At 39.9% G+C, this 13,357-nt stretch overlaps 1 protein-coding gene across 1 annotated transcript; it reads left to right on the forward strand.

Annotated features, from left to right (window-relative positions):
* Window positions 1–3,024: 3,024 nt before the first annotated feature.
* On the forward strand, window positions 3,025–5,778 carry LOC134570809 (gamma-crystallin 1-like). The gene is made up of 3 exons (XM_063428788.1): window positions 3,025–3,082; window positions 4,384–4,626; window positions 5,433–5,778. Exons 1-3 carry the CDS (start codon window positions 3,074–3,076, stop codon window positions 5,706–5,708), a joined length of 528 nt encoding a protein of 175 aa, XP_063284858.1. The 5' UTR covers window positions 3,025–3,073; the 3' UTR covers window positions 5,709–5,778.
* The last annotated feature ends 7,579 nt before the right edge of the window (window positions 5,779–13,357 follow it).

Here is a 13,357-nt window from a genome sequence, read left to right on the forward strand (position 1 = left end):
ACTGTGTATGTGTGTATATATATATATATTCAAATTGTATGGCTGCACTCACGGATATTTCTTTAAAAATTAACTTTTATTCTGGTTCAATTAAAATGAATCAACGTTTCAGTCCAACTTGTGTATTTTCATCCTCTTTTTTCCCCCTATTTTTTCTGTTTTCCTTATAGGTGTTTTTAAATACATAAACACTTTAAATTGGATTTGAGCGCTAATAAGTGCAATGATTTATGGACCTGGTAGTTTTACAACAAGTCCGGTAAACGAAAACTCCCGAATGACAGATATGACATATCGGGAGTTGCTCCATAGCCCGATACATCACTTCCTCTCTCCGCACAAACACAAAACTGTTATGCACGAATAAGGATGAGAATTACCTGCTGGATCATGCCCCTTGCGAAACGTGCATCCTATTGGACCAGATATCTTGGGACATCCCCTCAAAAAGGGTAAGGAAACGAAAGAATGCACCTATTGAAAATGCCTGGATACAAGGTCAAATGTGTCTCGGAGAACTCGAGGACTTTGTGATTTACTTATTACTTGTATTGTTTTATCTCTCATTGTGAGATTTTTTTATTTATAATATTTGTATATTAAAGTTACATGCTATTTTAACACCACAAGTCCTCCGGTTTAGCATTCTTCAAAAGCGTGATTTGCCACTTCATAACTGGCACAATATGCAAAAACTTTAAGCCAGTATCCTTTAGCCTCCTCAACAAGGCGAGCAATTCACTATAAGCATAAATTACATATTTGATATTTGGGTTATCTGCACTATCTCTCTGCACCTTCTGTCTTCTTTCTAATGCATATTCCTTTGGAGATCTTAAGGAGACACACAGAAGAAGGATGCTGTTGCCACCAGGAAAGCACATGAAGCCCTTACGTTCAGAGCCAAAATGTTAAAAGGTTCTACAATTGTGAGCATTTCTTATTTTCATTTATGTTTCCCATTCATTTAAACAATATTTCACTATTGAACATTTCTCTGTTTTTTTTTCCATTTATATGAAACCACTCATGCTGTGTAACCTTATTGGTAAGCTGTGATCTGTTTGCATGGAAAAAGTATTTGTGTTAGCGCTGCACTGTACACTTTTATGTTTTATAAAAAGGAGGGTGGTATCACCTAAACCATATAAAGCACTTGTGTTGTTCACCAACTTAAAATATCCCTGTAATGCAGACTACAAGATAGGGCATTGAGTTGGTATATGAAAAAGGATACAATTGCAGATTATTAGCAATTCAATAAATGCTCACTGTGAAAATGCAAGTTACGCACACATCATTTAATTTTCAAATGCCATTTTTTGATCTTGTTCTAGAGTTTTGAAATATTACAGAATTTGAATGCCATTTTGGATCTAGTCGTGGTTTGCAATAATTATCTGTAGCCATCTTTGAATATCTCTATAATGCTGTCCATAAGTTATGGTATTGATTTGGTAAATAGATAAAAAAGGATAGCAATCACAAATAATTAGCAATTCAATAAATGTTTGAGGTTAAAATGTAACTTACTATTCCATTTTCATAAATACAGCCCTGGTACATTCATTCTTTCATTAATTTTCACCTTTTGTGTCTCTGCTACCTACTGTTCTGAGAGCTTGTGCTCAGTTACAGTGTTATTAAAGACCTCAACACAAGTGGGCAGATGTGTGACCATGCTCTATTCCCTGGTTGGATTTCCAGTAGTAGTATTGAGTACTACATGATCTGAGGTAGATCAATCATTAATGTGCCATTTAGTTTTTGCCCAAATACATGAAACGAACATGAACATGTTGAAGATAATGATACTTAGTCCTGCTACCCATCTGTTATATTTATGCAGCCCAGTCATAACTGAGCTTTGTTTGGATGAGCATCATGAGAAACATCTGAAATTAACTTCCACTGCACAAATCAACATCTCATGTAAATTGTTACAGCTGAGCCCAAATTACATATGAAGCAACACAATTTTTTTTATCCCTCTCTCTGTTTGCAAGCGAAGCTCAAGCCTGAGACTTGTGTTGGCACAGTTACTCAAAACGCCACTTGAGGCAGAAGAGCAGACCAGTCAGAAGTTCATCAAAGAGAGTAACTGACAGCAGAAAAGGTAGGCAGTCTCCTATATTGTTTTTATAACTAAACAAAAGTATTTTCTTACTTTTATCATATTGAATAAGTTGCTTGAATTTATTACTGATGGTTCCTGTTGCTACCATTCTGAGGTCCACATTTGTATATTTGCTCCTAAAGTTTGATAAGCATGCTTAAAATGGTCAAGCCATTACCTTTCTTAATGTGAGCATCTAGGCATTTTAATTTTTAGTTTTCTTTTTACATTAGTACAGAAGTGAAAAGCATATGACAAAGTGCGTGCAGCACATGCACATTAAACAATAACAAAATAAGCATAAATTAACTAGGTGTAATTAACACAGTTAACAAGAAGCAAAAAGAGCAAACCTGTTGCGACACGAACAATGAACCAACATCATACAGAGCTAAGTATTATCTGGAGATGCAGTCTAGCTATGAGCAAAAGGGGACAATTGTTTTTTTTTTTTTTGTCCTACCAGAAAAGTGTAAGCCTTTCTCCAAAGAGAAGATCTTTGCTTCACTAAAACTCATGTAATTAAGCCAATAGTCATGCATTTAAATAACTAATGCAAAATAAGTACAATAAAAATACTGTTAGTTGATCATTATGCATACAGCGAATATTAATTGCTAGCTGACCCACCATGTGAATAAGAAAAAAGAGAATATAAAGATGAATGTAGTGAATATAAAATTTCAGTAAATTAATTAATTTAAATAAATACTGCCTAGGCACTCAGAAAATTCTGCACGCAGGCTGTAACAGTTGTAAGTTGAAAAGTCTATAATTCAGAATCAATGAACATTCTCCAACACTATATATAATGGAAAGAGGCAGGCAAACCCTTTTGACCCTAAAGCTTGCATCTCTTTTGTTAAACAATTGCAGAACAAGCTCTGGGCTACATATATAAACCAGAGTTTGTGCAACACTCATGCACTAAAGTCCAGGATCTACATTAGAGCCAAAATGGGAAAGGTAATCTATGAATGGAAATCCTAAGTACATAAACAATGTATTAATGTATTATTTAATTTTTTTCTCTTGTGTATTTAGAGGTAAAATTATTTGTTTAATTACATAGTTATTATTCAATACTCTTGTTGAAGAAGGCACTTTTTTGAGCAAAAAAAATGTAGATGTGTGGAGGATATCACATTTCTTTCTCAAAAAAAAACCTAGAAGAAAGCCTACAAAACTGCTTGGTATGTACAAAAAAAGTAAACTCTGCATTTTTTAGTAAATTAGAAATAATTTCATTGAAAGGAAATAGGAACAAATATTATATTAAGTGTTTTGGTTTTTAACATAGATTTAGGTCCTCCATTAAAATAAAAAAAGAGTAAAAAAAATAAATAAATAAAAAACTTTAAACTTATCTGTTATATAATACTAGGACTATCTCCATGCATTTTTTTTATTTTTTATTTACACAAATGTAGCTGCCATTTCTGTCTATGAACATGGTGTATGCAGTTTTCAATAAATACCAGTCGAATTTGTCAACTCAAATATATGAAAACACTAAAGGCAGTTTGCTCAGATGATTGCAGGTGACGTGTGCATGCGCAAGTAAACCTTTTTATAGTGTACTGGTATAGATGCTATGGTAATGTACTGGTTTAGATGCTATGGTAATGTACTGGTTTAGATGCTATGGTAATAAACTGGACTTGAATTATGTCAGATTTGAAAAAGTGTAAACACCAAGTAGTGCTCATCACCAGTGGAGGTGGACATGGGTAATGTGAAAGTTAAAACGCAGATGAACCATAGAATCTGCTGAAACCTTTCAGCTGTAACATTTACCAGCTTTTGGCACTAATAATATTGAATGGCTGCTTTTTACCATCAAAGATGCAAAAGAGTCAACTATTCCTTTTTACATGTATTGACTTTAAGCGTGGTACAATCCTTGCCTAGGATATTAACCCTTTGTCAATATCCAATCCTCTTGCAATGACATTGTGAGGATTAGTAATCTCGGAATCAATCTATTGCTTCTCATAGAAAATGATTGTGGACCTACAGTGCATACAGGACAATATCCACGCTTTGTCAAATTGATGTTTCGCTTGGAGAAACAATTAATCCAGTGCTTCTCTGAAAAAGTATGGTTAGGAGGATAATACAGCTTACAGAGAATGTTCAGTTAATTTACTTGTTGTGCAAGCAAATACAGTTTTTCCTTTTTACACTTTATTGTATTTATTTCCAAAATTTGACTGAACTGTTTAGATTCAGTTTTTTTTTTTTTCCCCTTTCACTTTTGGTTTCAGATCATCTTCTACGAGGACAAGAATTTCCAGGGCCGTTCCTTTGAGTGCAGCTCTGATAATTCAGACTTGCACTCACATTTTAGTCGTTGCAATTCCATTAAGGTGGAGAATGGAAACTGGATTGTATATGAGCGTGCAAACAACCAGGGGCACCAGTACTTCCTGAAGAGGGGAGAGTATCCTGACTTCCAGCACTGGAACGGCTTTAATGATTCCATCAATTCCTGCCGAATAATTCCACAGGTGTGTAGAGATCCTTAGCTCTATGTAAAAGTAGTCATCAATGGTGTGAATAATAATTCATAGCGACAATGACATTTCTTCAAACTCTATTTGTAAGAATAATGAATAACATATATGTGAACGGACTGATTGATTAATATCAAGTTACAACTGAAGAAATATGCATCAAACATAAATGTTGCCAACTGCATTAAATTTGTTAATTGCTGCATTTCAAATTTTTTTTCTCGTTATGACCACTTCATTTCGGGCTTTACAAAACTGAATAACAAACACTATCAATGCTTTCAGAAAAAAATGAGAATTCATTTTTAATCTCACCATGTTTTGTCTTCAGACAGGCCTAAATATTCAATCTTTAACTTCTAGATTCATTGGCTTTTTAAAACTCAGAATGCCGATGGCCCTTTGAATACTTAAGGCTTATATTGTACTAACATCTTTGAAAATCATGGTTTCAAATTTAAATAGACTGCCAGCTGAGAAAACCAGTTGGCAAGTGGAGAATTGACGTTTTAGGGTAAAATGGCAAAAATCTCCAACTCAGTTAATTCTCCAGCTACAATTGTCTGCATACAATATCATACATTTAATGACGTTTCACTGATTTCAATGGTCATATGCATTTTGGGGGGGAAAATCCTCTCATTTCATATGTATAATTGACTGATATGAATGGATTATTTTAGTTACTGCTTTAAAACTTTAGATCTTTTTAACTTAAAAATCGAAAACACTGAAATATGTTATTTTTAAAAACAAGATGCCTATATATGTTTATGTTTTTTTTATTATTTGTTTTGCAGTATCGTGGGGCCTTTAGGATAAGAATTTACGAGAAAGAAGATTTTAGAGGTCATACATTGGAGTTTACTGAGGATTGCCCAAAGGTTCAGGAGGAATTTAATTATAATGACATCCATTCATGCAATGTACTCGAAGGCCATTGGATCTTCTATGAACTGCCAAATTACAGAGGAAGGCAGTATTATCTTAGACCTGGAGAGTACAGGAGATTCAGTGAGTGGGGTGCCATAACTCCAAGGGTTGGTTCTTTCAGAAGAGTTCAGGATATATATTAAGTATACATTGTTTCTATTTGAACTATTTTTTTCTCATTTTGACTTTCAATAAAACATCCTGATATTAAAAGCTGATCCAGTCTATTTTTTTAACTAATTGTGCCATCTAGTTAATTGGAAATGACAATATTATAAAATATTGCATGTTCCACATGTGTTTTAGGGTGTATGGAACTAAATTATAGTCAAACTTAAAAATACCTTTTTTTACAAGCAGGTTTTTTTTTTTTTTTTTTTTAAACATGAAAATTATTATTAGTGATAGCTAGAGATTTCCCGAACGGTTCGCTGGCGAATAGTTCCTGGCGAACATAGCTTGTTTGCGTTCGTCACGGACGGCGAACATATGCGATGTTCGGTCCGCCCCCTATTCGTCATCATTGAGTAAACTTTGACTCTGTACCTCACAGTCAGCAGACACATTCCAGCCAATCAGCAGCAGACCCTCCCACCTCCTGGACAGCATCCATTTTAGATTCATTCGGAGCTGCATTCTTTTTTTTTTATTATTTTTTTTATTTTATTTTTTAGACAGAAGTGTGTTATATTTGAGCATGCTAGGCTGAACGTGCGTATATCATGGCTAGTTGCACTGAGGGTATGAGTATATAGCAGTACATTGTTGCGAAAGATGGCTGTCATGTTTAGGGTGTAACAAAAGAACCAACAAATATAAACACCACAAGGTAGTGTAGGATTACTTAGCTTCAGTTAATGTGCAGCCTCCCGGGATCGTTATCCACAACAAACGATCTTTACAAATACAAAAAACCACAACCAAATCGGGATACGGCTGTAAATTCTATAAAGAGAACATACAAAAAAACACAATAGTGTGATACAGTAAATACAATATATCTTGCGCTAATAATAAATGCACTCACGAGATGATGTAGATAAAAGCGCTCATAGGGTGCCTCCCCTGATGGTGTGGGGGGCTAGTAATCTCCTTTCCAATACGGAATAGCTGAAAGGTACACGGGACTCTGAATAGGATCAAACTCCAAATATTTTATCATATAAAAGGTGAAAAAAACACCATTAAGATCAAATTTAGAAATGCGGTATTAGGTCCTACGCGTTTCGTTCAAAACATGAACTTCATCAGGGACCGCAATAAAAAATAACCACATACAATCTTACGAGCAGTAAAATCATACATCCTACTCCCCCCTTAATACAATCCCTTTAAATAGGGCTAGTCCCAATGTCCAATTAATCAGTGCTGTAGGTGTTCCCAGTCTTCTCATTCTTCATTGGTCCTGGGACAGATCCTCTCAGCTGATAATATTTTCGGCATCCAGATCAATCAAATTGAGCGCACTCAAATCAAAACGAAACTGGAAGTGAGTACAATCTTCTTGTGAGGAACTGACTCTGCTGGGTTTCGAACCCTGGTTAACATGTTGCTAAACCTCTTCCTTACCACTACATCAGCCTGCCTTTTGCAAATGTACCTGAGATCTGGTAACCTTGACTCTATAAGCATTGGTATCAGTGACAAGTCTCTTCAGCTGTGTCTGGTCATGTGTCTGGTTCTTGGCCTATAAAAGCCACTTCCTGTCTCTGTACCTTTGCCAGATTATTGTGGTTCCTGTACTCTCTAATCAAGCTTGTTCCTGTTTCTCCTACCTGTTGCTGATTTTGGACCGTTTTGACTTTGCTGCTTCTCCTTCCCACTGACCTCGGCTTGCCTCACTACGATTATCATCTCTCTGTTCCAGTCTCCCATCTCTGCTTAAGACCAGAAGGCCACTCAAGGCTCAGGGGCTCAACCACCTGGGTAACGAGTGGCTACCTCTGGCAGAAAACATTGCTGATCTGGCTACTGGACTCCAACACTTTGTAACATCAATATCATTACACTTCTACTTCCACGTTCCATATGTGGAATGCATCTGGAACGCATATGGAACGTTTTGATTTGAGCGCGCTCAATTTGATTGATCTGGATGCCGAAAATATTATTCCTATATCTCTACCTAACTATATTTATTCATTGATTGTGAACACAATATTTATCTTGACTCTAAACAGCACTGATTGTAGTCATTTACATCATCACAGCGATTGTACTTGATTGAGTGATATATATACTTTTTCAGCGCTGTGATTTTTTAAGCTGTATATCTTTGTGCTTGATGCACTCAGCTTTTTTAATTTTACGTGTATTCGAATAAAGTTATTTTTTATTTTCTATATTGTTCTGGGGCACTCAGTTTCCTATAATAGCAGTCAGTTTCCTTCACACATGTGCATTTCAGGGCCTGCCAGGGCACAGTGTCACACCAGTGCAACTCATATCTGGTGTAACAGTAGTGCACATAAAAAAAAAAAATAGAAATTTAACTGTGAAATAATAGCAGTCAGTTTCCTTCACACGTGTGCGTTTCAGGGCCTGCCAGGGCACAGCGTCACACCAGTGCAACTCATATCTGGTGTAACAGTAGTGTACATTTAAAAAAAAATACAGGGGGCTTGTTGTCACCTTTCGGGGACCCTTGGTGTTGTACGTGGCTGGGTGGAGGAAGAGACCTTCAATGACATCAGTGAGGACAAGGAACGGGACATGGCTAGCTTGGTATCCAACCTTGTGCAAATGGGGAGTTTGCGGTTGTGCAAATGGACCGTTTGCGGTTGTTTGCGGTGCGTTAAACGGGGAGTTTGGTCTGTCACTGTGAAGCGGGCGGAACCCTTACACTACCTGATCGATACATACCTGATGTTTTAAAGCACGTTATTCCAAACAATTTAGAAATGTTAGGTGATTTATGCCCTTTATGGAATAAAATCAGACTCTGCATCAACTATGTAATTTTCCATGGGAGTTTTGCCATGGATCCCCCTCCGGCATGCCACAGTCCAGGTGTTAGTCCCCTTGAAACAACTTTTCCATCACTATTGTGGCCAGAAAGAGTCCCTGTGGGTTTTAAAATTCGCCTGCCTATTGAAGTCTATGGCGGTTCGCCCGTTCGCAAACATTTGCGGAAGTTCGCGAACGGAAAATTTTATGTTCGCGACATCTCTACCCCTTGACATAATGTGCCGAACAGTGGAAAACCAAAGCCAACTCCCATACATAATACTCCAAGTCTTTCTCGAAAACACCAATGACTGTCCAGGATGAGGTCTCTTCTGCACTGCCACTACCTGCTACCTCAGACACCCTGTTCACACCAGGCCCTCCCAAATATTGAAAGGCAAATAACTGGTGCCCTAACATCCCTTTGTATCACTATTTACCCAGACAAAGCCATGGTAGCACCCCTCACACTATCAGAGCAATTCTAATCTTAAAACCGGATAAAGGGCCAGGCCTCCAAACCTCCTCCAAGTCAATTATACAAATATTACCTAATAGACTCCAACAATTTCTTGTCTTTATTTTGCACCCACAACAACTGGGATTCACTAGTGGCAGACAGTCAATTCGGGGAATCAGGCCAGTGATAGTAGTTGGCTCAAAACAACAACATATCCCCACATTATACATCCCTGGATAGCCCTGGTCTGGGTGAACAACATATCCAAAAATCACCCAGATCAGAGCTATCCAGGGATGTATAATTTGTTGGGATATGTTGTTGTTTTGGGGTGTTTCTGGACTTTGGGTAAAACTAGATATTTTCTGCCTGTGGTAATTGAGTTAGTACATTGTGTTTGGTAATTGTATTACAGGCAGAGGGGAGGGTTTGTGTACATTAGCTGGGAGTGTCTAACTGTACAATACTGTGTTTATTGGCTGTTGTGACTTTGTGTCCTGTGCTCCACAAGGTCCACGTGGGTGGTAACCTTGTGGGGAAAACTGTATAAAAGAAATGCCTTTGTGCTCATTAAACAAACCTGTTCTACCCTTCATGAAGTCTTGGCTCATGTTTGGGGGATTGGAGAACTACCTACACTCTGGGGATTGCTATAATCACTATACTCCCCAGAGTAAGCTCTTGTAAGAGCTTGTTCCTGTTCTTGTTCCTGCTCTCTAGATTCTAAGAGAGGTCTACCTACTGGAAGCTGGATCCTGGTCTTGGGTCCAGAGTGGGTGGAAGACAGTGAGACCCCAACCAAGCTGCGGTAGTTCGTGGGGTCTGCATTGGTTATGGTGTCTGGTGGAGTGCTTGGAGCCCTCCGGAAGCACTAGGAGCATCCATCAACAGAAGGTACTCGGTCAAGGTGCCAGGCGTTCTGTTACAGTGGTGGCAGCAGTGGGATGGCATCCTAGTGCAAGGAGAAGCAGCTCGGAGACACTGGTAATGTGTGGAGTATATTGAGGGCAACGTCGTGCAGCGTCGCTGGAAACAGAGGTGCCTACAGCCTTGGAGCAAGCATACATGATCTATCACTTTGATGGCACTGCTTACTGGGATAAGGTAAAGAGGCGGTTACCAGGTATGGCCCGAAACCTTCAGCAGAGGCAATTGTGGCAACCATGCACAAGCTGGACGAGGAGACCCGAGTGGCACAGCTTTTCGAGCTTAAGTTATACGCGATATTGGGGCTATCCATGAAAAAAGGGCCAATGCAGGGAATAGAGACAGTCGGTCTCTCTCCCCTGCAGCAACCAGCATCACTGGGAGTGGAGATGGTCGCTACCACTACTCAGCACCAAGCAGCATTACAAGGAGAGGAAACAATCGGTCTCTCTCCCCAGCGGCAGTGCATCCTACAGGGAGAGGAGATGGTCGGTCTCTCTCGCCAGTAGCAGCCCGTGTCCCAGAGAGAGGAGACTGTCGGTCCCTCATCCCTGCAGCAACCAGCATCCCTGGGAGTGGAGATGGTCGCTACCACTACCCAGCACCAAGCAGCATTACAAGGAGAGGAGACAATCGGTCTCCCTCCACAGCAGCAGTGCATCATACAGGGAGAGGGGACAATTGGTTTCTCTCCCCAGTGGCAGTGCATCTCACAGGTAGGGGGACAGTCGATCCTACTCCCCAGCAGCAGCTTACCTACCAGGGAGAGGAGACAACCGGTCTCTCTCCCCAGTGGCCGCTTACCCCACAGGGATGCTCGATGGCCGGTCCAGATCCCCAACCCCCACTACAGGAGTGCTAGGAGGAGGAGGTAGGTGATCCCTCCTCTCCACAACAGCTCCTTGGTTCAGGGCCTGAATACCTGCAGGCCTCCCCAGCAGTTGGCCTCTGCCCACCACGTACCTATAGCTCCATGCTTTGGAGCACAAGGAAGATCCGGGGTGGCGGACATGCCCCCTGCAGCCTGGGACAGACAGGACAAAGCTGGACACCTGAGAACTACAGGTGCAGTACTTGGTTGTGGGTGGGCTGCTCGACTAACTCAGGTACTGACCGACAGGAGGTCAGGTACCTGGTTAGTCTCCCCCTGGGAGGGAAGATGTGTGACAAAAGCATCACTGGGGTTTGGAGAGGCCTGCTTGCCAGCCTCTTGCCCTATGACTATGGCCCCTGGAGGTATTGCCATTTAAAAACCCTATTTGGGCTTATGGGGTTTTAATACACTATTTCTGCCCCAAGACTATGGGCCCTGCAAAAAGACATGCTAAAGAGGGACTTCCATGGGAAAATGTGCCTCTTCCCGTCCCCCTTTTTCCTGTCCTATTGTTCTCCAGCAGGGCGTTGTCCCAGGGACACTGCCAGACCAGTTGAAACTGGCTGCTTTGTCCCTCCTCAATCTCCCATCATCCCTTGCTATTTTCTGACCCCACTCTTATTTGTACTATAGGGCACTTTTAACATTGGACATATTGAGCGCTTAGATCCAAGCTAGCTGGGGATATGTTGGACATATAGGTTAAACATTGTATTATAAGAGTTATGTATTTTTATGTGGTTTTTGTAACAGTTTTTGACTTAGAGATATTTCCTGTACCTGGAGATAATTAAGTTACCACAGCCACTTAAGCCAATTATCTCCAGGATAGAGGAGAAGTGACTGGGTGATTTTTGGATATGTTGTTCACCCAGATCAGGGCTATCCAGGGATAGGATTTATGGGGATATGTTTTGTGTTTTGGGGTGTTTCTGGACTTTGGGTAAAAGTGGATATTTTTTGCCTGTGGATAATTAGGTTATTCCATTAGCTAGCTTAATTATATCACAGGCAGTGGGGAGGGCTTGCAGACTATGTGGGAGTGTTACTGTGTTAATTATTGTTCCTATTGGTTTGTTAATTTTTGTGTCCTGTGCTCCACAAGGTCCACGTGGGTGGTAACCTTGTGGGGAAAATGTGTATAAAAGAAATGCCTTAGTGCTCAATAAACAGATCATCTTGTACCTTCATGAAGTTTCGACTCATGTTTGGGGGATTGGAGAATTACCTACACTCTGGGGATTGCTATAATCACTATATTCCCCAGAGTAAGCTCTTGTAAGAGCTTGTTCCTGTTCCTGTTCCTGCTCTCTGGATTTAGGAGAGGTTTACCTACTGGAAGGCGAGACCTCAACCAAGCTGCGGCGGTTCGTGGGGTCTGCGGTGGTTATGGTGTCTAGTGGAGTGCTTTGAGCCCTCGGGAAGCACTCGGAGCATCCGTCAAATGGAGGTACCCGTTACAGTACTATTTCAACTTTTGATGGAATAGAGCTGAACAATACATACACTTTGCCTCTCACTTATAACATAGTAAAGCACACATACTTAGTTACATTTTGTTTTTATTACCTGATATGTTCTAGTTTCAAAAAGCAAAATGTTGTGTAAATTATGAAAGGTATTATCTTGTGAACTGTGGACTGAAGAAGTACCAATAAAGACTATGCACTGAAGATGTACCAAACTAAAGAATGGTTTGACAAAAAAATAAGGGGTTATCTTGCACTGAAGGACTTCACCCATTTTAGCCACATTGAAAATGCAGAAATAATTTTTCTCCATTATCACTTTTAATGTAATCCTGGATGACATTGATTTGCAGAGAATGCATCGGTCATTTTCCCTCAGGCAATCAATGTCAACCAGGTTTAACACAATTGTCATTGAAGATACAGAAGTCCTACATGGAAGCAGACCCTGGGCAGTGGAAAGGGCCCCTGTTTGTACAAAAATGTTCTTAAACAGCTTGATAGTACACCAGGGTAAGGTAACATTGGTTTATAATCAACCTAACCACCATAGTTTGCAAAGTTACTTAGATGGATTCTTTAACCCCTTAAGCACACATGACATGTGTGACATGTCATGATTCCCTTTTATTCCAGAAGTTTTGTCCTTAAGGGGTTAAAGGGACACTATAGTCACCCAGACCACTTCAGCTCATTTAAGTGGTCTGGGTACAGTGTCCTTATTGCCCTTAGTGCTGCAATGTAAAACATGTAGTTGCAGAGAAATCACAATGTTTATCATTGCAGCACTAAGTCAGCTTCTTGTGTTTGTCTACCAGAGTAGTGGCATTTCCAGAATCTTACCAGGCTTTAACTGACGCTGGACATTTTTACACTTTGCATGAGGACACCCAGTGTCAGAGAAATCCCATTCTCATTAGGTCCTCCCAACGGATGATGTCAGAGGAGATAGATTGCCAACCCAGTGCAGAGGGGCATCAGCGCTGGGATCAGGTAAGTAAATATAGGGGTTTTTAACTCTTTATGTTCAAAGGGGGGCCTGCAAGGTAGGGAAGAAGCAGAAGGAGCTATATTAGCAATCAAAGTTTGTATTCCTAACACTATAATATCCCCTTA

The sequence above is a fragment of the Pelobates fuscus genome, chromosome 8 (assembly GCF_036172605.1).
Source record: "Pelobates fuscus isolate aPelFus1 chromosome 8, aPelFus1.pri, whole genome shotgun sequence".
In the NCBI taxonomy this organism is placed as follows: Eukaryota; Metazoa; Chordata; class Amphibia; order Anura; family Pelobatidae; genus Pelobates; species Pelobates fuscus.